Genomic DNA, 27,354 nt, shown 5'->3' on the forward strand with positions numbered 1-27,354 from the left:
AGGGCCCTTATCTGTAGGTTACAGCAGCCGGGAAAACAAAGAGGCAGTCCCTGGAGTTTTCACTCAGCTCTAACTCTGCCCAGCTAGTTGGGGGTCGAGAAAAGTTTTGGAGATGAGCTCCTTTAAGGGCATTATTCCATGTAAGATACACCCTTAGGGCCTTCCCAATTAAAGTGGGAGGGGGCAGCCTCTCTAGGATGGAGAACGTTAGGAGAACGTTAAACCAGCTAAGCAGCTATCTGTCCTAGAATGACTCAAGACCACCACCACCTCGCTAGACCTGTGTCAGGAGGTGCTGCAGTCCAGAGTGTGAGCGGAAGGAACAAAGAGTTAACAGGCAATGCCTGCTTCCAAAGGAAGCTGATCAATTTAGGAACGAACACTTAAGTGTCAGACCGAATGCAGCGGAGAAGGGGGAAAAGCTCTAGTATAAACCACCAGTCCGAGGGCTTGCCTATGTGAAAATTTAGTTCACAGCAAGCTGGAGTGTGAATCTACCCCCACACTAGCCTGCCATGGACTAAGTTTCCATGTGGACTCTGCTGATTCGCATGAACAGTTCATTACCGTGATTTGATTGAGTCCCAGTTCAAAGTGGACTAGATTGAAGTGCACTAATAAACTGTTAAAGCGATTCAGCAGGGTCAACGTGGACAGTTACTCTGCAGCAGACTAGTATGGGGTAGAGTCACACCCCAGCTTGCTGTAAATGAAATATTCCTGTAGACAAGCCCCGAGTTTGCTGAGGCAGGACTACCCTAGAATATCAGGGTTGGATGGGACCTCAGGAGGTCATCTAGTCCAACCCCCTGCTCAAAGCAGAACCAATCCCCAACTAAATCATCCCAGCCAGGGCTTTGTCAAGCTGGGCCTTAAAAACATCTAAGGAAGGAGATTCCACCACCTCCGTAGGTAATCCATTCCAGAGCCTCACCACCCTCCCAATGAAAAAGTTTTTCCTAATATCCAACCTATACCTCCCGCACTGCTACTTGCGACCATTACTCCTTGTTCTGTCATCTGCTACCACTGAGAATAGTCTAGATCCATCTTCTTTGGAACCCCCTTTCAGGTAGTTGAAAGCAACTAGCAACCCCCCACCCCTTTCTTCTCTTCTGCAGACTAAATAATCCCAGTTCCCTCAGCCTCTCCTCATAAGTCATGTGCGCCAGCCCCCTAATCATTTTCGTTGCCTTCCGCTGGACTCTTTCCAATTTTTCCACATCCTTCTTGTAGTGTGGGGCCCAAAACTGGACACAGTACTCGAGATGAGGCCTCACCAATGACGAATAGAGGAGAATGATCACGTCCCTCGATCTACTGGCAATGCTCCTACTTTTACAGCCCAAAATGCCATTAGCCTTCTTGGCAACAAGGGCACACTGTTGACTCATATCCAGCTTCTCATCCACTGTAACCCCTAGGTCCTTTTCTGCCGAATTGCTGCCTAGCCACTCGGTCCCTAGTCTGTATCAGTGCCTGGGATTCTTCTGTCCTAAGTGCAGGACTCTGCACTTGTCCTTGTTGAATGTCATCAGGTTTCTTTTGGCCCAATCTTCTAATTTGTCTAGGTCCCTCTGGATCCAATCCCTACCCTCCAGCATATCTACCACTCCTCCCAGTTTAGTGTCATCTGCAAACTTGCTGAGAGTGCAGTCCATGCCATCCTCCAAATCATTAATGAAGATATTGAACAAAACCAGCCCCAGGACCGACCCTTGGGGCACTCCGCTTGAAACCGGCTGCCAACTAGACATGGAGCCATTGATCACTACCCATTGAGCCTGACAATCTAGCCAGCTTTCTATCCACCTTATAGTCCATTCATCCAGTCCATACTACTTTAACTTGCGGTAAGAATACTGTGGGAGACCGTATCAAAAGCTTTGCTAAAGTCAAGCAATAACATGTCCACTGCTTTCCCCTCATCCACAGAGCCAGATCTCTCATCATAGAAGGCAATTAGGTTGGTCAGGCATGACTTGCCCTTGGTGAATCCATGCTGACTGTGCCTGATCACTTTCCTCTCCTCTACATGCTTCAAAATTGATTCCTTGAGGACCTGCTCCATGACTTTTCCAGGGACTGAGGTGAGACTGACTGGCACGTAGCTCCCCAGATCCTCCTCCTTCCCTTTTTTAAAAAGATGGGCGCTACATTAGCCTTTTTCCAGTCATCTGGGACCTCCCCCGATCGCCATGAGTTTTCAAAGATAATGGCCAATGGCTCTGCAATCACATTCGCCAACTCCTTTAGCACCCTCGGATGCAGTGCATCTGGCCCCATGGACTTGTGCTCGTCCAGTTTTTCTAAACAGTCCTGAACCACTTCTCCTCCTCCCCGTACTGTGCTGCCCAGTCCAGCAGTCTGGGAACTGACCTTGTTCGTGAAGACAGAGGTAAAAAAAGCATTGAGTACATTAGCTTTTTCCACATCCTCTGTCACTAGGTTGCCTCCCGCATTCAGTAAGGGGCCCACACTTTCCTTGACCACCTTCTTGTTGCTAATATACCTGAAGAAACCCTTCTTGTTACTCTTAACATCCCTTGCTAGCTGCAACTCCAAGTGTGATTTGGCCTTCCTGATTTCACTCCTGCATGCCTGAGCAATATCTTTTATACTCCTCCCTGGTCATTTGTCCAATCTTCCACTTCTTGTAAGTTTCTTTTTTGCGTTTAAGATCAGCAAGGATTTCATTGTTAAGCCAAGCTGGTTGCCTGCCATACTTACTATTCTTTCTACACATCAGGATGTTTTTTTCCCCTCAACCTCAATAAGGATTCTTTTAAAATACAGCCAGCTCTCTTGGACTCCTTTCCCCCTCATGTTATTCTCCCAGGGTATCCTGCCCATCAGTTCCCTGAGGGAGTCAAAGTCTGCTTTTCTGAAGTCCAGGGTCCGTATTCTGCTGCTCTCCTTTCTTCCTTATGTCAGGATCCTGAACTCGACCATCTCATGGTTACTGCCTCCCAGATTCCCATCCACTTTTGCTTCTCCCTGTTTGTGAGCAGCAGGTCAAGAAGAGCTCTGCCCCTAGTTGGTTCCTCCAGCACTTGCACCAGGGAATTGTCCCCTTCACTTTCCAAAAACTTCCTGGATTGTCTGTGCACTGCTGTATTACTCTCCCAGCAGATATCAGGGTGATTGAAGTCCCCCATGTGAACCAGGGCCTGTGATCTAGTAACTTCTGTTAGTTGCCTGAAGAAAGCCGCCTCCCCCTGGTCTGGTGGTCTATAGTAGACTCCCACCACAACATCACCCTTGTTGCTCACACGTCTAAGCTTAATCCAGAGACTCTCAGGTTTGTCTGCAGTTTCATACCAGAGCTTTGAGCAGTCATACTGCTCTCTTACATACAATGCAACTCCCCCACCTTTTCTGCCCAGCCTGTCCTTCCTAAACAGTTTATATCCATCCATGATAGTACTCCAGTCATGTGAGTTATCCCATCAAGTCTCAGTTATTCCAATCACATCATAATTCCTTGACTGGGCCAGGACTTCCAGTTCTCCCTGCTTGTTTCCCAGGCTTCTTGCATTTGTGTACAGGCACTTAAGATAGCTCGCTGATTGTCCTGCTTTCTCAGTATGAACCTCTCAAACCAGACACTCAACATCTATGCGAGGTACTGACTCATTGGCCCGAGATGCTGATTGATGCTGTGATCATTCCCTCATTGCTATGGGACCAGTCACCGACACCTGCAACCGAACTGAAAGGCAACACTCAGGTAAATACAGAACTGAAGGGCTGCTCAAATGGTGTCTCACTCCTGGACAGGACCCTTGCTACCAAGGAAGTGGAGAACGGGTATACAGGTGCATCTTTTTCTGCTGGACACAGAGACTGCATGGAATAGCCCAGTACCATGAACTGCCAACTAGCAGCTCCTCCTACATGTAAATGACAGAAATGGCATTTCTCCAGAGACCCCACTGTTGCCTAGTTCAGGAGCTAGCTACTAAGTGTCTCCAACCCCAGTCCCTGTCTTGAGGGGCCAGCCCACAATACAGCTCACAGCAAATAGTACCAAATTCACGGTCTATTTTGGTCAATTTCACGGTCATAGGATTTTAAAAATGGTAAATTTCATGATTTCAGCTATTTAAATCTGAAATTTCATGGTGTTGTAATTGTAGGAGTCCTGACCCAAAAAGGAGTTGTGGAGGGGGTCACAAGGTTATTGTAGGTGAGGTTGCAGTATTGCTACTCTTACTTCTGCATTGCTGCTGGCGGCAGCGCTGCCTTCAGGGCTGAGCAGCTGGAGAGTGGCTGCAGCGGGCTGGGAGCCCAGCTCTGAAGGCAGAGTCGCTGCCAGCAGCAGCACAGAAATAAGGGTAGCATGGTATGGTATGCCGCCCAGCTCTGAAGTCAGCACAGAAGTAAGGGTGACAATGCTGTGACTCCCCTGCAATTTCCTTTTGGGTCAGGACCCCCAATTTGAGAAATGTTGGTCTCTCCCCCCCCCCCCATGAAATCTGTATAGTATTGTGTAAAAGCACACAAAAGTCCAGATTTCACGGTCTGTGATGCATATTTTATGGCTGTGAATTTGGTAGGGCCCTACCCATGTGTAGCTCCAGCAAAACGAACTGACTTGTGGAGTGAGGGTATCACAATGCAATTGTAGATAAGTCTATCCCCAGTGCAGCCAACTTCCCAGCAGAACTGGACTGTAGGGAGCTCTGACCCAGCTGTGTCAAAAGTGAAAGCAAAAGCTTCAAGCGATATTCTAGATTAACTCTCTAAGAAAGCACCAACCAATGCTTCCTTCTGCAGCACCGCCTCACACCATGCAAACAGGCAGAGAAAGGCTTTGAATACCAGTCACAAGGAGCAGAGCTAGGAACTAAGCTATAATGGAATTGCAATATAGGAATCACAATCTGAAGCACTGACCTACCAGCCACGCAGTGATCCCAGAAGACAGAGCGGTCACTGGGTAAAACAGCACCGGGAGCGGACTGTTGAGATGCTGGTCCCCCTGGAATTGTCAGTGACCCAGAACAACATAGACACACATACTCCTAAAACTTCACCCTGCATGGCACCAGGACATGGAAGAACTCATTGGTCTACTATCCTGAGTCAGTGTCTTGGTGGGGAAAAGGTGCTTCTGCTGCTTCATCAATAGGACAAAGGCATCAAACACCAAGCCTAAGACATTCCCAGGTTGAAATCTTCAATGCTTCATCCCAAGTGGGACCCCTGCAGACCCCACAATGCGCAGCCCCTTGAACAATGCTGTGGAATGCAACTCCTAATTCCAGACTGTGAGCGTCTGTGCTTCACTAAGCAGTGGAAATCCACAATTCTTCCTGTTGGGAAGCCTTCAATACCAAGCCCTCCTGGACTCCCACTGCTGTCATTCCCAGGAGGCTCTGCCTCCACATGGTGCCCAAGACTTCAGTGAATCAGGCACCAGGAGCTTTGATGATGAAATGGGACCTAGGGCTGAGCTGACAGGTCTAACCTGGCAGAAGTGCTGCTTTTCTGCATCTCAGGCTGTGGAAATGCAAGTTCTTTTATTTAGCATTAGCCAGCTAACACTGTTCAGTTCCTTTGTTAATGAGATACGCACTGGCCTAGACCGCTGGAGAGGTTACATAGCTCCCACGTGGTGGTGGCCTAGGGAAAGTGGATTTCTTGCAGCCTGTTTCCTGGCGCTGGAAAGCCTTGCCTCTCTGCTTTCCATGCTCATCTGGGAGCAGAATCTGACAGATCTGGGTGCAGTGACCTAGCTCTTAGGGGCTCAGCTGACTTCTCCTGTCAAGTTATTACTGTAGCTCAGCCTGGCTGGTATGCAGGGGGAGACAGCCTGGCGGGATGACCACAGATGTATCTGTGCTGCCTCCCGCTGTCCAGCACTTCAAAAGACATTGTACTGCTGCTGTGGCTAGAAAAGCCTCAGCTGGTGGGCACCTCAGAGTCTGGGGAAGTGAGGATGATGCTTTCAATGGTGATAGCTACCAGATTTCCCAGAAGACAGCTCAGGCCTCAGCCCCTGGGCATTTCTCCAGAGGCTCACCACTTTAGAGCCCAGTAACACTGCTGTGATGGAGCATCTCTGCTGCTTGGCACCAACACGCCAACCTGCCAGAAGGCCTCAGTGGGTGTGCCAGTGTCTTTACTACATCGACACAACGCAAAAGCCCTGGACCACCTCATGTTCTCTGGTGTCCACAACTCAAAAAGGAGGTTACAAAATGGAGAAGTTCAGAACAGAGCTACAAAAATAATCTGAGGTCTGGAAAGCCGACCTAACAGTTGTCTAGTTTACTGAAGAAAAGGTTAGCAGATGACTTGATCATGGTCTACAAGTCCCTATGGATACATCTACCCTGCAACAAAAGACCCATGGGCATGGCTGCGGCTGGCCTGGGTCAACTGACTCAGGCTCTTGGGACTCAGGCTGCAGGGCTAAAAACTACAGTGCAGACAGGCTTGGGCTGGAGGCCGGGCTCCAAAATCCCATGAGATGATTGGGTCTCAGAGCCCAGGCGTCTACACTACTATTTTCAGCCTGAGTCAGTTGACCTGGGCTCTGAGACTCAGCGCTGCAGGTTTTTCAGTGCAGTGTAGATGGACCCTGTGTAGGGAGAAGACTCTTGAGAGCAGCAGGTTCTTTAATCTAGCAGACAAAAAGGCAGAATAAGATTCTCCAGCTGGAAATGGAAATCACCAAATTTCAAACTGAAAATATGACAAGTGTTTTGAAACACCTCGGGTGCTGAGCCATTGGAACAACTCTCACAGGCTGGGCTGGGGTCTCCTGCACTTGGAGTCTTTAGAGCATGACTAAGTGATGGCCTTTTAAAAGATCTGCTCTAGCGCAACCGTATGGCCTGTGTTATTAGGTGGGCAGCCCAGAGGGTCCTAAATGCCTTAAAACGCTATGAGCTTACACTAGACCTTACACAGCCCTAGAGCTGTAGTGTTGCAAGCAGTCATAGCTATATCCTTCTGAAGTATGAGCGCCATTTTACATATGGAGAACTGGTCACAGAAATTACAAGACTTGCCCAGGGTCACGTAGGAAACCTTTGGCCAGCCACAAACCGAACCTGGATCTTCTGGGTCGCAGTCCAGTGCTTTAACCACAATGCCCTAGTGTCAATGCATCAAAGTTCCTTGCCTTCCCAAAGCCCCGAACCTTCACATACACATGCCTTCATTCTTTTGGGCTCAAGAGCTGTTGTGCAGTCTGACTGTAATGCCTTTGAGGGCAGGTGGACAGAAGAGCCATCTAGAGCCTGCTGCTGTCTTTCAGCAGGAAAGGGCCAAAAATGACCCTGAGATGCAGAAGTTGTACTCTCTAAAAGTGGGAGGAGCCCTGGCTCAAAAAGTCTGTCAGGCAGAGCACTTCCAGGTAGCTAGGGAGATAATACTTCAAATGCAACCCAAATCCCTCACAAAACAGGAAAAGTGTTAACATGATCCCCAACCAGCCAGGCACTGAGCCTGCCCAGAGTAGCTGTCCTCAGCCCAAGGCTGCCGGCTCGAATGAAGCTATTGGCCTGAGCCCTCACAAACCAAGGTGTTCTACCAAGGTCTACGAGAATTCTTTGAGGGGGTCAATAAACATGTGGACAAGGGGGATCCAGTGGATATAGTGTATTTAGATTTTCAGAAAGCCTTTGACAAGGTCCCTCACCAAAGGCTCTTAAGCAAGGTAATCTGTCATGGAATAAGAGGGAAGGTTCCCGATTGGTAGCTGGTTAAAAGGTAGGAATAAATGGTCAGTTTTCAGAATGGAGAGAGGTAAATAGGGTGGTCCCCCAGGGATCTGTACTGAGCCTAGTCCTATTCAACATATTCATAAATGATCTGGAAAAAGGGGAAAACAGTGAGGTGGCAAAATTTGCAGCTGATACAAAACTACTCAAAATAGTTAAGTACCAGCCAGACTGCGAAGAGCTACAAAAGGATCTCTCAAAACTGGTGACTGGGCAACAAAATAGCAAAGTAATGCACATTGGAAAACAATCCCAATTATACGTATAAAACGATGGGGTCTAAATTAGCTGTTACCACTCAAGAAAGATCTTGGAGTCATTGTGGATAGTTCTCTGAAAATATCCACTCAATGTGCAGCGGCAGCCAAAAAAGCAAACAATGTTGGGAATCTTTAGGAAAGGGATAGATAAGATATAAAAATATCATACTGCCTCAATATAAAACTATGGTACATCCACATATTATTGCATGCCACATCTCAGGAAAAAAAAAAAGATATTGGAATTGGAAAAGGTTCAAAAAAAGGGCAACAAAAATGATTAGGGGTATGGAATGGCTGCCATATGAGGAGAGATTAATAAGACTGGGACTTTACTGCTTGGAAAAGAGATGACTAAGGGAGAATATGCTAGAGGTCTATAAAATCATGACTGAGGTGGAGAAAGTAAATAAGGAAGTGTTATTTACTCCTCATAACACAAGAACTAGGGGGTCACCAAATGAAATTAATAGGCAGCAGGTTTAAAAACAAACAAAAGGAAATATTTTTTCACACAATGCACAGTCAACCTGTGGAACTCTTTGCCAGAGGATGTTGTGAAGGCCAAGACTATAACAGGGTTCAAAAAGGAACTAGATAAATTCATGGAGAATAGGTCCGTCAATGGCTATTAGCCAGGATGGTCAGGGATGGTGTCCCTAGCCTCTGTTTACCAGAAGCTGGGAATGGGTGACAGGGGTTGGATCACTCAATGATTACCTGCTCTGTTCATTCGCTCTGGGGCACCTGGCACTGGCCCCTGTCGGATGGACCTTTGGTCTGACCCATTATGGCAGTTCTTATGTTCCAGGGCCACTCTGAACTTTGAGAAGCTTCCTCTTCTGCAAGCCTATCCACCCCACACTTCACACAGCTCAGGGAAAGCTGCAGAGACTCACCAGAAGCCACTTGCCAGCCCAGAGGCAAGAGGCTCCACAGCTGCTAATAATTTACACTGTCACTAATGAATAAGGAGTACAGCTGTGCTGCCTAAAGAACTAAAAGCAGCAGAATGCAAAGCCATGTGTGCAGCTCCTGGGGGGACTGACAGTCGTTCAGGGGGGAGGAGGGGAAGGCAGGGTAATTGGACACAACATGGAGAGGGTCAAGACTCCAAAGAGGCAGGAATGTTCCTGACTTTTCTCCAGCTGGAAGCTTGTGACCCAGCATGTGATTTGGCGCAGATGGCCTTTCCATTTCAACTGAAGAGGAAATCACACTGTTGGATCCAAGAGGGCAGTGCTGACTGAGCAACGCAGTGACCAACACCAGCATGCAGTGTGATTTGCTGTGTAGTCCCCAGAAGGAGGACTTGACTCCCACTCGTGCCTGATCCACTGGACCACACTGCTGCCTTCAGTGGGCAGTATATGGACATTGCTCAGCTGCTAACAAGCTTAATTTGATGAGGCACTAACAGAAGCCACTGTCAGACAGTTTCTCCCCTCCGCCCCCCACGGTGCTTCAAAAGCCCCAAGATTCATACTCAGGCCTTGTCTACACTTAAAATGCTGCAACCGCACAGCTGTAGTGCAGTAAAGACACTACCTAGGCCCCGATGGAAGGGCTTCTCCCACTGATGTAGGTAATCCACCTCTACGGGAGAGTGGGAGAATTCTCCCATCAACGACTGCGCCAGGGGTTAGTTTGGTTTAACTGTATTGCTCAGAGGCTGTGGATTTTTCACACCCGAGCGATGTAGTTATACTGACCTAATTTACTAGTGTAGACCAAGCCTAAGTGGGAAACAAGGTAACCATATATATATATTTTTTATATCTGCTTACCTAGAGCTCAAGGCTACCCAAAAGAGCTTTTCATAGTACCCATAACAGGCACATATTACTGGTTACTCTTCTTCTTTGGGTGGTCAAGTAAATGCTGGTTTTGTCTAAGTTAAGCAGAATCTGTGAGAAGTGCCTGCCTGCCCTTCTAGAGGGAGACCAACACTTTGTGGCCTCCAGCTAGGGAGACAGGCCACAGTCAGATCCTGTGCACAGGGTGAAGCATGGGCAAAGCTTGAAGCAGCTGTGCTGCAGAGGACTGGTGGCTGCCATCAGGCACAAAAGACCAACCCAGGGAGAATAAGTGAAGGAAGCCTGAGGGGCAAAACAATTCCAGCTGGACACAAGGGCTCCTTGCCCTTGATGTTAGAAGCCTGAGGCGGATGGAACTACACAACTTACCAAAGGGAATGCTGAAGAAGGGGCTGCACAGGGCCTTTGCAGCAGTGGCTCTTTTTGCTTGGTCATCATGAAGCATGCTACAAGACAAAGGGAGATGTCATGTTTTTGCACACAGCATCCCCACAGCAAAGGCAGTGATGAGATCTGCATTTCAAGTGAGGCTGGAACCTTACGTACAAACCCCACAGCACATCTGCCCCCTTACAGCACTCACACACATGGGATTTCTGTGCACTCTCTTTTGCCCATAGTCTCTGAGAATTTTGGCATTACAAGCACCTTAAAGGGCTTCTTACAGGAGTGTTTGGTGAGTAACTTTTCCAGACTCCTCTACCAAAACTGAGTTTGGAAAGCGACACTTAGATTTTAGCACAGGCCATGCTGATGAGTGGTTTCATTTATACCATCAGTTATAACCATTTCTAGCTACAGGTCCATGATTGAATATTCTCCTACAGATGCTGCCCTATAGCTGCTCCAGAGTCTACCCTTTCATAGTGAGATGGCTGTTCTCTGAAAAGCCTCTGCATATTCCCATTTACAGGATGGCAGGCGACCATGCCACAGTGACCTAGAACCTTCTGGGGAAAGCTGTGATCACTGGGGCTCACAACACTGGATGCTCAGGGACAAACATCTATCCCCTCCCTCAGCCTCTTTTTAAGTTCTCTTCCCCATGGGAACTCTGATTCAGCTGCTGCTCAGAGCTTCCCCCACTAGCAGCAGGGAAGTGACATGACTAGAGCTCCATTGCAGCCCACCAGGCAGTCAAGTCAGTTTCTTTGCTGCTAGAGTTATTGATTTACTCTGCTGCTACTTGGGAAAGATCAGAGCCCTCTCCTCTACTAACTTAGGAACTGCAGATGCTCCTATTTGGACCTTATTGACATCACAGGGAAGGCATTTTTCCAAACATGTTTCATCTACTGGCTCAAAGAGATGCTGCCAACACCTCATCACCATCAATATTTTTATACAAGTTCCCCATCACACCATTCCCCGGACAGCAACAATGGGAGTGCTAGCATAGGCAGGCCACCAATGTTCTCTACACCCACTCTGTGCAGCCCTGCTCACACAGTAATTAGAATACCAGGAGTCAGGCACTCCTGGGGCTGCACTGCCAGCACAACCATGGGAAAGTTTCAGGAGAGTAGGCAGCCTAGACAAGGACTGCAAGACTCCTTGGAATCTGAATGCAAGACAAACCTTTACAAGTAGAACAGTACTGCTTGGATCAGCATACATGTACCTCAGAGTAACATGTAACATTTGCTATTTGCAATATACCTCTTGATAAGATCTCTGAGGTGATAGGCTGGGATGGCTGAATTTACCACACCTTCACTGGCAAAAATGTGATCAATGATGGCAGAATTGTTTGTCTGGAAAGCAAAAGCAGCCAGGGTTAGAAGGAAAATAAAATCCTGGGGTGAACATTCACCAAAATGCTGAGACTGAGGGGGCATTTCCTATGGGTAGGGCCCTACCAAATTCATGGTCCATTATGGTCAATTTCATGGCCAGAGGGTTTTAAAATTGGTCAATTTTACAATTTCAGATGTTTACATCTGAAATTTCATTGTTGTAATCATGGGGGTCCTGACCCAAAAGGGGATCGGGGGAGAGGGGGTGTCGCAAAGCTGTTGTAGGAAGGTCACATGATTGCCATCCTCACTTCTGTGCTGCCTGCAGAGCTGGGCTCTGAAAGTAGCAGCCCCAGAGCTTCCTGCAGCAGGAGGAGGCTCCCAGAGGTGGAGGTGAGTCTGATCTCCCAGTGCTGGTGGGAACACCCCAGGCAGGGGCTACTAAAGGCTAGCACTGGCCAGTGGCGGATTAAAGCATGGGTCCTGGCCAATTTGGGCACCCTGAGCTGCAGGTACGGGGGCAAGCACCAGCATCCCAAGCCATGGGAGGTGGAAGCCCTGAGTCTGGGCAGAAGCTGTGGGGTGGAAGCCCCAAGCCCAGCTACATGGCTGCTGCAGCACAGAAGTGAGGGTGTACCACACTCACTTCTGTGCTGCCTTTGGAGGCAAGTCTGATCTCCCCACTGAGAGCAGCTGTGCTGGGGAAGGACAAGTCCTGTTTCTCCCCAGCTCAGCCTGGACTAGCAGTTAGGAGCCTCCAGCTGGGAGGCTCCAGCAGAAGGGGGAGATCAGATTTCACAGGGATGAGCTTATTTCACGGTCTGTGACACGTTTTTCAGTTCCTTACTGGGAGTCTTTCTGAATGATGCCTACTGCCAAGAGAGGAACTGGAAATAAAAGTGACCATTTCAGAGCAGAAACGTGGAGTCAGTCAGTCAGACATGCCTTGCAGCACTCTCCTGTCCTCAGTACACTCCTAGAGCTAATAAACGGCCCTACATTGTGAGAGTCACACTAAAAGCCAGAGAAATGTATTGCTTTGTCACCATGCCACTGAACTAGTTTGCAGAAATGTAACTGATCTATTTCACTTTCCATTCTGGTGTTACACCAAAGCTGGCAGTCTTACAAACAGAGCCAAGATCTAGGCTAAGTCTACATTGCAGAATTGTGTTGACAAAAGTGATGTCGCTCTAATTAAGCCACTGTTGCATATCCATGCTATGCTCCTTGTGTCAGTGAAGCGCATCCACACTAGCAGCTCTTGCATTGACACAGAGCAGTGCACTGTGGGTAGCTATCCCTCTGTGCAACTGGCCGCAGGGTACTTTGGGAAGGGTTTGCAATGCCTCCTGGGGCAGGTACAGCATCATATGATGTAGATTTCTTGGCCATCTTGCTAGATTGGCAGCCTCTTTTCAACTGAAGTGTGTGGGGGGGAGGGGCGGGGGGACAGTGTGTGACAGGGTGTGTGTGTGGGGGGGGGGGGAGAGTGTGTGTTGGGGGAGAGGGAGTGTGCTGGCACGCTGTCTCTAAGTTCTGACAGCCGCCGGAAGCAACCAGTCCCGAGGCAGGGGGACATCCCCGACATCAGCCCCCGCCTCCCTCCCTGGCTCTGCACAGCAGTCTCTCTCTCTCTCTCATGCACACACACATGCACTCCTGCCTGCCTGCCTCTGTGTGTAGTGCAGGAGACAGCAGCATTCTATGTTAATGATTTTGTCTTTGTTGCAGGCATGCTCAGCTGTCAGCATTTCCTGGAGCTTTGAAAAGGGCTTTGCATGGCAGTCGAGTTCAAAAAAGTGAACAGAGCGGTCACAGTGGGCATTGTGGGATACTGGGGGAGGCTAGTTCTGGTGATATAATGAACAGCAGCATCTACACTGATGCTTTGTCACTAAGTTTGCCACAAAAAGCTCTCTGCCTTTCGTGGAAGTGGTTTGATTTTGTCACTGAAACTGAAGAGTTTTGTTGCCAAAAGTGGTATTGCACTGTGTATACCTCCATTGTTTAGTCGCCAAAAGCTGCCTTTTGGCAACAAAACTCTGCAGTATAGACAAGACCCAGTCCTGGAGCCTTAGCATTTCACCCGTCCCACAGTGTGAATTCAGGCCCCAAAGAGACATCCCCATACTATGGACAGGTGCAATTTTAGTGCTCCAGAACAGTAACTCCCAAGAAGGCTGAAGAAAGAACTAAAGGGATGGTTTCAATGCATTTTCTGGGCATTGGGAATAGCATCATATAAGCAGGATAAAACCAGGGAGCACAAGCTCCTCCAGCATGAACAATGACCCTGGATTTGGGAATCCAAAGAACAGCTTTTCCTCACCTTCCATTCCTGAGATTGGACAGTATGTTTCAGTTTCATTCCTGAGAACATTTCCAGTAAAACGATTCCTAGACTCCACAGATCTACAGCAGAGGTACATTCCGTTTCACTCTGGAGCCCCGCCTGAGCCAGGCAGTTCTGCAGCTCTGCCTCTGGAGCCCGATACCCGTCTGTCTGAATGTATTTCACATCCTAAGGAAGATAGAACATAGAATACTAGAACCAGGATTCAGCCAATTCCCTCCCCTCCCCCTTATCCCAGCTTCTAGAGTCCTTTCCAGATAGGCCGGGGTTCTCAAACTGGGGGTTGGGACCCCTCAGGGGTCAGCGAGGTTATTACATAGGGGGGTCATGAGCTGTCAGCCTTCACCCTAAACCCCGCTTTGCCTCCAGCATTTATTAAAAAAAGTGTTCTTACTTTATAAGGGGGGGGTCACACTCACAGGCTTGCTATGTGAAAGGGGTCACCAGTACAAAACTTTGAGAACCACTGAGATGGGCAGCTTAACAAAAGCTTGCTAAATCTCCAGGTGTTAAACAGCCAGCCAAGTTTAGAAAGTTCAGTCTGTTTTGGTAGCCCAGCCAGCAGTTTGGTGAGACACTTTGAGAACCACCTCCCAGTAAGAAAGCTAGTGGCTCATTTTGACATCAGTGATTTGTATTGGAGATGAAAGTGAAAGGCAGAGCACCAATATCAATGAAAGCAGTGTCATCCTGGACCAGTCCAATGATCTTCTGAACAGATATCCAGTCTCCTGCCAAGGAGAATTCTAGACGCTTCAGAGTAAGGTGTCAAGTCCCCATAATGCTCCTCCAAAAACTAATGCAGTATATAAGGACAGAGAGGACTTCTGGGCCTAGCTCATGATCGGCTTATGTCATAGAGCAGAGAGGACGGATAATGGCTTCTGTTCAAATACTAATATTTTAAAAGCTAAATCCTAAACAAACATCTGTAATATGCAGGCAGGGAACTTAAATATACTTTCCCCCCAGCTCTCCTCTCCCCCTGCAGTCAGAAAAACCTGCAGCAATCAATTCCTGTTCAGCAGCGACAGCTCTGCCTTTTGCTACTGAAGAGAAAGTAAAATGCCTATACGCTGCCTGTTCAAAGAAAAGAGAGATGGCAGCAGAGGAAATAAACTACATGCCCCCTTGCCTTTATAGGGCTGCTCAGGAGCATCGTTTTAGAGTCAAGCCAGCAGAAGAGAAGAGTCTGAAACTAAATTCTCCAGGCAAAGTGTGGAGCCAGACAACTTTACCAGGAACCCATTCAAAGAGAATTCATTTCAGTTCAACTAATTGACTGTACATCTCTTGCAGATTTATTCTCACAAAGTGCCTTTCATCTGAAGGAGCCCAAAGTGGCTTGTAAACTTCAAACTGACATACGAGCTGTATAAAAAGATCCCTTCACCCACTCTAAGTGCAGACATGTTTGAAGCAAAACACAGCCGAGGTTTAACCACCCAACTAAACAGCAGCTTAGGGCAGAAAGATAACACTGGCTAGCTAAAACCGAGAGGATACAGGCCAAATAGAATTCCCAAATCTGGAATTTAGCCACCTCTGCCACCGGGAAGAGCCAAGATCACTGGTAACCACAAGTGGTCGAGACCTCATTTTACCAGAGAACCTCTCTAAAAGCCCAGCACCCCCTAGCTTTAAGTGATAGAAAGGGAGATATTTTTATTTAAAAGAGGAGAACCATGTCAAAGAGGCCCAAGAGTCAGAAGTGAGGAAATTAAAAATCAGACAAGCAGCCCTAGTGGTCACAGAAGGCACTTACGCACCTAAACAACAGGGGGAAGAGGACAAGCCAGCTTCAGTCTGTTCTCATGGCAAGGCTCGAGGTTATTCAGGTCAACCTGGATGGTTCCCAACACCAAAACCAGGAAATTCAGCCCAGCAGAAAGGTCCAAATACAAGAAGTGAATTAGGATGGTTAAGAAGGAATTAGAGGAGCAAACACGATGGGAAAACCACAACACATTCTGATAGGCAGAGTAACAAGTCACTAGCACAGCATGGCAGACAGCCACAGGTCCCGAAAGCACTTCAGAGCAAATTGGCCATGCCACTAACTAAAATATGCTCATTAAAATCAGCTACTGTACCAGAGAGCTCAAAGATAGCAAATCAAATGGATGACCTTGGCAATCAGACAGTGAGCCTTGTTTTCAGTACCAGGCCAAGTGGTTGAAATAATTGAATCATAGAACATCTAGATGAGCAGGATACAAGAGGCACAAACCACCACCACTTCTGAAAAAGAAATCATGTCAGTCTTGTCTACTACTATTCTTAGTGGGTGTCAGCCACAAGGTGGATGAAGGAGAACCAGCTGACAGGCAATCTGGACTTCAAAATCCCTCTGACAGACCCCTCACAGGAAGCTATTAAGGAAACTAAGTAGTCCCAGATGAGAGGTAAATTAGTGTCATATGTTAACAGTCAGGTGTCCTATGGCTCCTTAGGAGGACTAGTGCTGTTTAACATATGAATGATCCAGAAAAGGGGCTGCCCAGGAAGATGATGAGATTTACAGATGACAACATGGTTTAAGTTAGCTGAGACAAGTAAAGCCTGAAGCACCAAAAGGGGTCTAACAGAGCTGGGTGAATGAAGGCTGCATGGTTTCAGATGAAAGTTTGTGTTGATAAATGCACGGTAGTGCACATCAGGATAAATAATCTGAACTGTCCATACACCAGGGGCAGGGGTGGGCGGGCTCCATATTAATGTTAGGCATATGGAAAAGGAACCAGGGCATCCCTGCAAAGAGCTCAATGAAAATCTGCTCAATGTGAAGCGGCAGTCAAAAGATCAAACAGAATGCGAGGATTCATTAATAGCATCACCCTATCTTGGAAGGCACATAGCAGAAAAAGAGGTCAAAAGATGGGTGAAAACTGAGTGACAGTGGGATTTTCATAGGAGAGACTGAAAAGATGAGGGTTGTTAAGCAGAAGGTGAATAAGAAGGGACATAGGGTAATGGTCGTACATAAAATAAGGAATGCTAGAGGAGAGCCTGTAGATTTATGCACCCCAGTTTACCCTCTTGCACAATACAAGAACAAGGGACTGTCTGTGAAATTGAAAAGCAACACATTTAAAAAAGGCATTTAAACCCAATGTTTAATCACCCTGAGGAATACACAGCCACAAGGTATCAAGAGAAGGATTAGACATTTACATGGATAATGGGAACATCTGCATCCTGTTAGATGAGATACAAGCTCATGTTCCAGGGCACAGGCCAGGCACTAGCTATCTGGGTTTAGGAAGAAACTGACCCTAGGGGCCTACTACTTCCTAGCTGCACCTTCCTCTGAAGCATCTGGTACCGGCCACAATATGGACCACTGGTCTGACTGGGTCTTCAATCCCTACATTCCTACAGAGCTGGACCATTGGCTCAGTAACGATCCACAGAGACGGGTAACCCCTAAAGAGTCACCAGCCCAGCAAATCCTCATAGCTGCCGAGAGTTGACAGGATCACAGCACAGTGACAGAAACAGAATTAAGTGCTCCTATAAACGGTGTTCCAAACCTGATTTCCCTCTTTGAAGCTAAGCCCAAAGTCAATGAGTTTAAAGCACTCTTCCTCTGCACTCCACAGGATGTTGCGTGGCTTGAGGTCTGCATGCACATAGCCTTTGTGGTGAAGGAAAGACAGGGCCTCTAACACATCACGGGCACAGTGCTGGATCATCCACATGGAGCAACCCTGATGGCTGGAGTAGAGAAGCAGCTCTGACACGCTGATGTCCAGCAGCTCCAGCAGGAGGCAGCGAGAAGGGCCATTTGCAGAGAAGTGGTTGGTGAACACGCCATACAGCGTCACTGGAATCAGACAAGGGCAAAGCTGGTGAATTCAAAGTGACTCCAAGTTGAGCATCAGACCCGTTCTGCTTCCCTTTAGATCAGTGAGGGAGCGTACGGAGGCTGAAAAAGAACGTGCTCAGCTGGGCTTGGAAATCCCCCAGCACAGACAGGCCTCTGATGCCTGCCTCTCCCCTCACATGACACCTGCACTGTCGTGGTGGGGAGAGGAAGAGGGAACGGGCTGGTTTTGGAGCATACAGAGCCAGCCTGCTAACCCTTTTCTTGCTACATTTGCACTTTGGACTCCAAGCAAGGAACCAGCAGATTATTCAAAACTCCTACTGGTTCTGCCAGAGGCTGGATGCATGCTTCATCACTTTTCCCTTCCCCCACCCAGCATGGGCACAGGGAGGCAGGGCATAGCAGCCTGCAGCAGCATATAGGTGGCACCTGGTCTCAGGGCAGACCCCCCTCCACACTGATCTGCTAGATGCTGCAGGATGAAAAGCCCTAGAACACAGGAGGATACAAAGCACCCCCCAGCTTCAGATCCCAACCTGGCCCAAAGCACAGCCTGCCCACGTGGGGGCCTGGGGCTGATAATTGGAGGCTGTGGAGTGGGCTGTCCTTGGTCTGACCTGATTACCACTGCTGCAGTGGACGAGTTGTGCAGAGGGCATTCCCATGCCCAGTGCTGCAGGGGACTGGTCGGTAGCCCTAGGAGGTGACCCTGGCATATTTCCTCAGGCTGCTGTAGGGAGCAGGTGTATCCAGTTCCCCAGGAAGGGGTCCCAGCCCATTTCCAACACTGCAGTGGGGGCCCCCCCCCCCATCAGGATGTCGCTGGGGCAGGGAGGTTGATGTCCCCATCCTGGCTCAGGAGAGCTCCGGTTAGAGATGTTTCTGGGAGGGGCTAGGGGCCCCAACACAGCCTGGGGGAGGTCCCAGTTACCAACACTGTGGAGGGGAATGGGAGGCCAGGCCAGGGGTGAGGGGGAGCCAGGGTCTCTGTTACTGCTGTGGAGGGGTCCCGGCTCCTGATGTTGCAGTTGGGGCGTGTGTGTCTCGGCTTGGTGGGAGATCCCAGGGAATGGTGGGGGGTCCAGGTTACTCATAGACTCAAAGGTCAGAAGGGACCATTATGATCATCTAGTCTGACCTCCTGCATGATGTGGGCCACAAAAGCTGACCCACCCACTCCTGGAAGAATTCTTGATCCCTTGACTCAGCTGTTGAAGTCCCCAAATCATGATTTAAAGACTTCAAATCCCTGAGAATCCTCCAGCAAGCGACCCCTGCCCCATGCTGCGGAGGAAGGCGAAAAACCTCCAGGGCCTCTGCCAATCTACCCTGGAGGAAAATTCCTTCCCGACCCCAAATATGGCGATCAGCTGAACCCCGAGCATGCGGGCAAGATTCTCTAGCCAGACCCTCTGGAAAAAGTTCTCTGTAGTAACTTTTAATATCCCATCATTGACCATTGTTGCTAATTACCAGCGATGGCACGTTATTGACCTATTGACTAAAATCACTTTATCCCATCAAACCATCCCCTCCATAAACTTATCAAGCTTAATCTTAAAGCCAGAGAGGTCTTTCGCCCCCACTGTTTCCCTCGAAAGGCTGTTCCAAAACTTCACCCCCTCTGATGGTTAGAAACCTTCGTCTAATTTCAAGCCTAAACTTCCCGACGGCCAGTTTACATCCATTCGTTCTCGTGTCCACATTAGTACTGAGCTGAAATAATTCCTCTCCCTCCCTGGTATTTATCCTTCTGATATATTTAAAGAGAGCAATCATATCCCTCCCTCAGCCTTCTTTTGGTTAAGGTAAACAAACCGAGCTCCTCGAGTCTCCTTTCATATGACAGATTTTCCATTCCTCGGATCATCCTAGTGGCTCTTCTCTGTACCCGTTCCAGTTTGATTTCATCCTTATTAAACATGGGAGACCAGAACTGCACACAGTACTCCAAATGAGGTCTCACCAGTGCCTTGTATAACGGAACCAGAACCTCCTTATCCCTACTAGAAATACCTCGCCTAATGCATCCCAAGACCGCATTAGCTTTTTTCACGGCCACATCACATTGCTGACTCATAGTCATCCTGCGATCAACCAGGACTCCGAGGTCCTTCTCCTCTTCCGTTACTTCCAACCGATGCGTCCCTAGCTTATAACTAAAATTCTTGTTATTTATCCCTAAATGCATAACCTTACACTTCTCACTATTAAATTTCATCCTATTACTATTACTCCAGTTTACAAGGTCATCCAAATCTCCCTGCAGGATATCCCGATCCTTCTCCGAATTGGCAATACCTCCCAACTTTGTGTAATCCGCAAACTTTATCAGCCCACTCCTACATTTGGTTCCAAGGTCAGTAATGAATAGATTAAATAAAATCGGACCCAAAACCGAACCTCGAGGAACTCCACTGGTAACCTCCCTCCAACCTGACAGTTCACCTTTCAGTACGACCCGCTGCAGTCTCCCCTTTAACCAGTTCTTTATCCACCTCTGGATTTTCATATCGATCCCCATCTTTTCCAATTTAACCAATAATTCCTCATGCAGTACCGTATCAAACGCTTTACTGAAATCGAGGTATATTAGATCCACCGCATTTCCGTTATCTAAATAATCTGTTACTTTCTCAAAGAAGGAGATCAGGTTGGTTTGGCACGATCTACCTTTCGTAAAACCGTGTTGTAATTTGTCCCAATTGGCATTGTCCTCAAGGTCCTTAACTACTTTCTCCTTCAAAATTTTTTCCAAGACCTTGCATATTACAGATGTTAAACTAACAGGCCTGTAGTTACCTGGATCACTTTTTTCCCCTTCTTGAAAATAGGAACCACATTAGCTATTCTCCAGTCAAACAGTACCACCCCCGAGTTTACAGATTCATTAAAAATTATCGCTAACGGGCTTGCAATTTCTTGCGCCAGTTCCTTTAATATTCTCGGATGAAGATCATCCGGTCCGCCCGATTTAGTCCCGTTAAGCTGTTCGAGTTTGGCTTCTACCTCGGATACAGTAATGTCAATCCCCACTCCTTTATTCCCATCCGTCTTGCTTCTACTATTCCTCAGCCTTTCATTAGCCTCATTAAATACCGATGCAAAATATTCATTTAGATATTGTGCCATGCCTAGATTATCCTTAATCTTCACTCCATCTACAGTCTTAAGCGGTCCCACTTCTTCTTTCTTTGTTTTCTTCCTATTTATATGGCTATAAAAGCTCTTGCTATTGGTTTTAATTCCCCTCACAAGGTCCAACTGTACACGGCTTTTGGCTTTTCTCACTCCGTCTCTACATGCTCTGACCTCAATAAGGTAGGTTTCTTTGCTGATCCCTCCCATCTTCCATTCCCTGTACACTTTCAGTTTTTTCTTAATGATCCCTTTGAGACGCTTGCTCATCCAGCTCGGTCTAAATCTCCTGGCTGCGAACCGTTTTCCCTTTCTCGGGATACAAGCCTCCGACAGCTCCTGCAACTTCAACTTGAAATAATCCCAGGCGCCTTCCGCCTTTAGATCTCTAAATATGTTAGTTCAATCCACTTCCCTAACTAGTCCCCTTAATTTATTAAAGTTAGCCCTTTTGAAATCGTAAACCTTAGTCTCTGATTTAATTCTGTTAATCTTTCCATTTAGTTTAAACTGAATTAGCTCATGATCACTCGAGCCAAGGTTATCCCCTATAACCATTTCCTCAACAAGGTCCTCACTACTCACCAAGACCAAATCTAAAATGGCATCCCCCCTCGTCGGTTCAGCAACTACTTGATGAAGGAATTCATCAGCTATCACGTCTAGGAAAATCTGAGCCCTATTATTGTTACTAGCATTTGTTCCCCAATCTATATCCGGGAAGTTAAAGTCTCCCATCATTACACAGTTCCTATTAGTATTTACTTCCCTAAAAACATTAAAGAGTTCTCTGTCCATATCCAGGCTAGATCCTGGCGGTCTATAGCACACCCCAAGCACTATCCCAGGGGAGGCTCTAGTAGTTCTTTTACCCAATGTGAGTATTGCCCAGACAGACTCCGTCTTATCCATTCCATCACTTATTATTTCTTTACAGTTTACCTCATTACTGACATACAATGCTACTCCCTTACCTTTACCTTTAATCCGGTCCTTCCTAAACAGCACATACCCTTCCATACCTGTACTCCAGTCATGACTACTGTTCCACCACGTTTCAGTTATTCCTATGATATGCGGTTTCATTTCTTGGACCAGGAGCTCTAATCCCTCCATTTTGTTACCTAGGCTTCTTGCATTGGTGTCTAAACATCTTAATTTATGCCGTTTGGCCTCTCTCACATTTGTTATCCCATTTGGTATGCACATTGTATTGCTAGTATGACCTTTTAGTCTAGTATCCCTCCCCCCCCGCACACACACCCCCCATGACCAATCTTGTCCCCCCGGCTATATCCGTTCTTATTTCTTGTCCTCCCTCTCAATGTTATAATCTGGTGTGGAGATTAACTCGTGTTGTGATGGTGGGTAGATCTCTGTCCCAGGGCAGTTGGGTCCTGGCTCCTGATATTGCAGAGGGATCAAAGACGGGGGGGAGGGGAGGGAAGAACCTTGGTTACCGATGTTGCAGTAGGGGAGTGGCAGTCTCTATCTTGGGGAGGTCCTAGCCCATGCAGGGGGTCCCAGTTACCTCATGCTGCAGTAAGAGGAGCCCCTTCCGATTACTGACATTATAGCTGGAGATAGAGCACCACTGGCCTGGCGGTACAGGGTTGTGAGCTAGTGAGGGAAGGGACCCTGGTTACCAATGTTGTTGGAGGGTTGTAGTCCCTGATGTTATGGTGGGGGGGCCAGGCCTGGTGGGGGTACAGGCCCTGTCACTAATACTGTGGTGGTGGGGAATGGAGGTGGGCATTCCAGCCCAGTTGGACCAGCCCAATTACTGATGTTGTAGCATGTGGAGAGGAGGATGTGCTGTGGTGGTGCAGTGGGAAGGGGTGGGGGCAGGGTTGGCAGGGGCCAGGGTCCCCATTACTGATGCTGTGGAGGGGCAGGGAGAGGGGGGACCAGGACTAGTAGGGTTCAGGGTCCCTGTTACTGATGCCATGAGGGTGCAGGGAGAGAGAGGCCAGGTCTGGCAGGGTCCCTGTTACTGATGTTGCAGAGTGGGGTCGGGGGGCCCTGGTTACTGATGCAGTGGTAGGCCTGGGGGGTTCTGGTTTATGAGGCAGTAGGGAACCCAGCTACTGATGTTGCAGTAGGGACAGGAGGTCGGTGGTTCTGTACCGGAGCGTGGGGGTACCACAGTTAGCAGTGTTGTGGGGAGACTGGGGTGCAGGGGTCCTGCATCCTGATCACTGATGTTGGGGTGGGGTATGGGGGTCCTGTCCCAACCCTGTCCTAGTTACTGGGAGAGGGAGTAGGGGGCCCAGGAGGGTCTTAGCCCAGAGGACTAGCAGGGGTCCTGATTACCAATTTTACATAGGGTCCTAGATGGAGGTCGGGTCCCAGCCCAGTTACTGAAGTTGTGGGGTGGGAGTATGGGGGGGTGCTGGCCAGGAGGTCATGGCCGAGTCCAGGTGTTGCAAGGATTAGGAGGAGCGGTCCTGGCCGTCCCAGTTACTGGGGTGGGGGGTCCAGGTTGTGGGATGCAGGGAGGGTCCTGGTTACAAATGTTGGGGGAGAGTGCAGGGGGTCCCAGTCCAGGCATGCAGAAGGGCCCAGGTGGTCCCGGTTACCCATGTTGCATAGGGGATCCTGGTTACGGATGTTGTGGGAAGGGTCATGACCATGGAGGCCTGGCCTGTAGGCAGTGCCAGGGATCCTGGTTACGGATGTGTGCATGTAGGGGGTCCTGTCCTGGGAGAGGGATGCCAGGGGTCCCAGGTACCTGTGTTGCAGGGGGGTCCAGACCCAGTCCCAGTTACTCAGGGGTCCTGGCCAGAGAGTTCAGGGGAATCCTGGTTACTGATGTTGCTGGGGGAGTGTGGAGCATGTCTCAGCAAATCCCGGTTACTGATGTTGCTGGGTGTGTGTGTGTGTGTGTGTGTGTGTGTCATGGAATTCAGGGGGGTCCACAGCCTAGGGGGTCAGAGGGTCCCATTACCAATGTTGCCGGTGGTAGGATGGGGTAGAGTATGGGGGTAATGGGGTGGGGTCCTGGTTACCAATGTTGCGGCAGGGATGGGGTAGAGTATGGGGGCTAAACGCGGGGGGGGAGAAGGAAGATGAGGGGTGTCCCAACTGGCCCCGGTTACCAATGTTGCCAGGGAGTGCAGGGGGTCCTGGCTGGAGCACACAGGGGTTCCCAGTCGGTCCAATTATGGGGACTTGGAGGGGGCAGGAGGTCCTGGCTACCGATATTAGAGGGACAGGGAGTCTAGGGCTGGCCATGCAGAAGGCCCCAGCTGGTCCTGGTTACTGTGGTGGGGTCCTGGCCCAGAGGATGCAGGGTGGGCCCTGGTTACAGATGCTGGGGTGGGGGGCAGAGGGTCCCATCAAGTAGCACAAGAGGCTGTCTGTTACTAATTTTTTGGGAGGTTGTTCTGCTTACTGATGTTACAAGGGGGGAAGAGTTGCGGCCAACCACCCAGCCCCCAAAACAGGGTCAGTCCCAGGCCACAGGTTCCTTTACTGATGTTGTGTGTGGGGGCGGTTCAGGATACATGTTGCAGAGAGGTGCTGGGTGTCCTGGCCAGTGCCGCTGCTGGGAGGCGCGGGGGAGGGGGGGAAGGAGTCCTGATTACTGATGTTGTGCAGGGTCCCGGGGGGGGCAGTCCCGTTGCTGGGGGCAGTAGGGTAGGGGGTCCTGTTATCGCTGTTGCCGGGGGTGAGGGGTCCCGTTACCAATGTTGCCCGGGGGGGGGGGGGGGGGAGATGGGGTGAGGGGTCCCATTACCGATGTTGCCGGGGGAGGGAATAGGGGTGGGGGGGTCCCGTTACCGATGTTGCCGGGGGGGGGGGGGGGAGATAGGGATGGGGGATCCCGTTACCGATGTTGCCGGGGGAGGGAATGGGGGGGGGGTCCCGTTACCGATGTTGCCGGGGGGGAAGGGTGGAGGGGTCCCGTTACCGATATTGCGGTGGCCCCGCAGCTGCTCCAGCGCGGCGCGCTCCTTGCCGAAGCAGTACTCCGGGGCGCTGCGGGCGACAGGCCCGGGCCGCGCCGGGGGCACGAACTCCTTGACAGCGCCGAGCGGAGCGCGCGGGTCCCCGCAGCACCGCACGCGGAAAACGGAGGCGGAGGCACCGCTGCCGAGCTGGGCCTGCACCTGCCACAGGCGGCCCAGCGCCTCCAACAGCGGGGCCCCGGCCATTGCCACAGCGCCCGCCGGGAACAAGCCGGAGCTCCGCCCCCGCCAACGGACCACCCCTGCCTCCCTGGTCCCGCCCCTATGACTCCGCCCCCACTGACCCCGCCCCCTTCCAGACCCTATCGATACCTGCCACTGGACCCTATACACCCCCACCAGATCCTATAGACTTCCAGCTTGCGCTATACCCCCATAAGACGCTATACCCCCACCAGACCCTATAGATCCTAGACACCCTATACACCCCCCAACACCAGACCCTGTAGATCCCCTACCAGGCTCCATACACCTTATAGATCCCTTGCCGGATCCTATACACCCCCACTGGGTCCTATAGGCTCACCACCAGGCCCTATGCACTCTATGGACCCTTGCCTGACTCTACAGACACCCTCACCACCAGACCCTATACTCCTAATAACTCCATAACCTGCTATAAATTCCACCAGCCCTGGCATATTGGGCTGTATTAGTAGGAGCATTGCCAGCATCTGAAGGGAAGTGATTATTTCCTGCTGTTCGGCACTGGTGAGGCCACACCTGGAGTATTGCGTCCAGTTTTGGTCCCCCCACTACAGAAGGGATGTGGACAAATTGGAGAGAGTCCAGCAGAGGGCAACGAAAATGATTAGGGGGCTGGGGCACATGGCTTACGAGGAAAGGCTGATGGAACAGGGGTTATTTAGTCTGCAGAAGAGAAGAGTGAGGGGGGATTTGATAGCAGCCTTCAACTACCTGAAGGGGGGTTCCAAAGAGGATGGAGCTCGGCTGTTGTCTGTGGTGGCAGATGACAGAACAAGGAGCAATGGTCTCAAGTTGCAGTGGGGGAGGTCTAGGTTGGATATTAGGAAACACTATTTAACTAGGAGGGTGGTGAAGCATTGGAATGGGATACCTAGGGACGTGGTGGAATCTCCATCCTTAGAGGTTTTTAAGGCCTGGCTTGACAAAGCCCTGGCTGGGATGATTTAGTTGGTGTTGGTCCTGCTTTGAGCAGGGGATTGGACTAGATGACCTCCTGAGGTCTCTTCCAACCCTAATATTCTATGATTCTATACCTCTATACCCTGCACTCCATGTACACACCTATATCCCTCAATACAGCCCCAATACCTCCAACTGCCTCTATATCTCCTATAATGCCCATTGGCCCCCATATATCCCAATACTCCATAGCTCCTGGCTGCCTTTATACCCCCTATAACCTCTGTATTCCCTAGACGTCCTATAAGCCCCATACTTGCTATGCACCCCAATATCCATCCTATACTACCTCCCCTCAGATCCCTATACCTCACACTATCCTATAACCCCACCTACACTTATGCCACCCTAGAATCCCCATACCTGCTACACTACCCATAGGTCCCTATAAACCCCAATGCCCTCATCTATCCCTATGCTCCTCTGTAATTCCCATATCCGCTGTGCCTCCAGAGACTCCTATGTTGCCAATTCTGGTAATTGTGTTTCTTAAGGCCTTAGGTTCTGGAGGCCTGTCATTAGGGGAGATTGTCAACTTTCATTTAAAAAATAAGTTTCTAGCCCGCCAGGTGGTGGAGAAATGTTTGAAAACATGACCCAAGCGATCCTTAAAGACTCAGAAATCTTCATACCAAGAAAAAGAGCCCAACACTGATGATTTCTTTTAAATATCATAATTTTTAACCAATCTCATGATTTTTGGTACCCAACTCACTATTTGGAAAAGGATCAGGTTGACAATACTGTCTATTCTATACTTATTGAATATGCAACTGTCTACTGAACTGGGTGAAAGCTAGTGATCTGCTTGTGTGTGTGAGACAGAGAGAGCAAGTTTGGAGAGCTGCTGTATATTCCCCCATCCCCAACACACCACCACCCACAGGCAGGGCCAGCGTGGCAGGGGAGGGCGCCGAGCAATCCCCCACCGGCCGGAGCGCCGGCGGGAGGGCGGCGAGCCCGCCGCGGCTCTGCTCTCCCTGGCGGCCAGAGCGCCCGGAGGAGGGTGGGGAGCCCGACCGGGACTCTCCGCTCTCCCCGGCAGCCAGAGCGCCCGGAGGAGGGCAGAGAGCCCGACTGGGGCTCTCCGCTCTCCCCGGCGGCCAGAGTGCCAAGGGGAGGGCGGAGAGCCCCCGGCGGCAGGAGCGCCATGGGGAGGGCAGCAAGCCCAGTCGCACCCCGCTCTCGGGCGGAGCGCCCCGCCACGCCGCCCCCCTCCAGGCGCTGCCCCAAGCACATGCTTGGTGGGCTGGTGCCTGGAGCCGGCCCTGCCCACAGGATTTGAAGGCAATGGGGCGACTCATGTGAAGTGAAGCTTGGGATCAAGGCCTCAGTGAGGGTCTG

At 49.7% G+C, this 27,354-nt stretch overlaps 1 protein-coding gene across 3 annotated transcripts in view; it reads right to left on the reverse strand.

Moving 5' to 3' along the window:
- Positions 1 to 25,035, reverse strand: part of UHMK1 (U2AF homology motif kinase 1) — a 57,948-nt gene extending 32,913 nt beyond the window's left edge. For all 3 annotated transcript variants that reach the window (XM_054036588.1, XM_054036589.1, XM_054036587.1), the window contains exons 1-5: positions 24,786 to 25,035; positions 17,439 to 17,731; positions 13,882 to 14,073; positions 11,473 to 11,567; positions 10,183 to 10,259 (exon numbers count right to left, since the gene is read on the reverse strand). In XM_054036588.1, coding sequence (XP_053892563.1) covers positions 10,183 to 10,259; positions 11,473 to 11,567; positions 13,882 to 14,073; positions 17,439 to 17,731; positions 24,786 to 25,029 — 901 coding nt within the window. In that variant the 5' untranslated portion in view covers positions 25,030 to 25,035. The remainder of the gene's footprint in view (positions 1 to 10,182; positions 10,260 to 11,472; positions 11,568 to 13,881; positions 14,074 to 17,438; positions 17,732 to 24,785) is intronic.
- Positions 25,036 to 27,354: the final 2,319 nt, after the last annotated feature.

The sequence above is a fragment of the Malaclemys terrapin genome, chromosome 8 (genome assembly GCF_027887155.1).
Source record: "Malaclemys terrapin pileata isolate rMalTer1 chromosome 8, rMalTer1.hap1, whole genome shotgun sequence".
Taxonomy (NCBI): domain Eukaryota; kingdom Metazoa; phylum Chordata; order Testudines; family Emydidae; genus Malaclemys; species Malaclemys terrapin.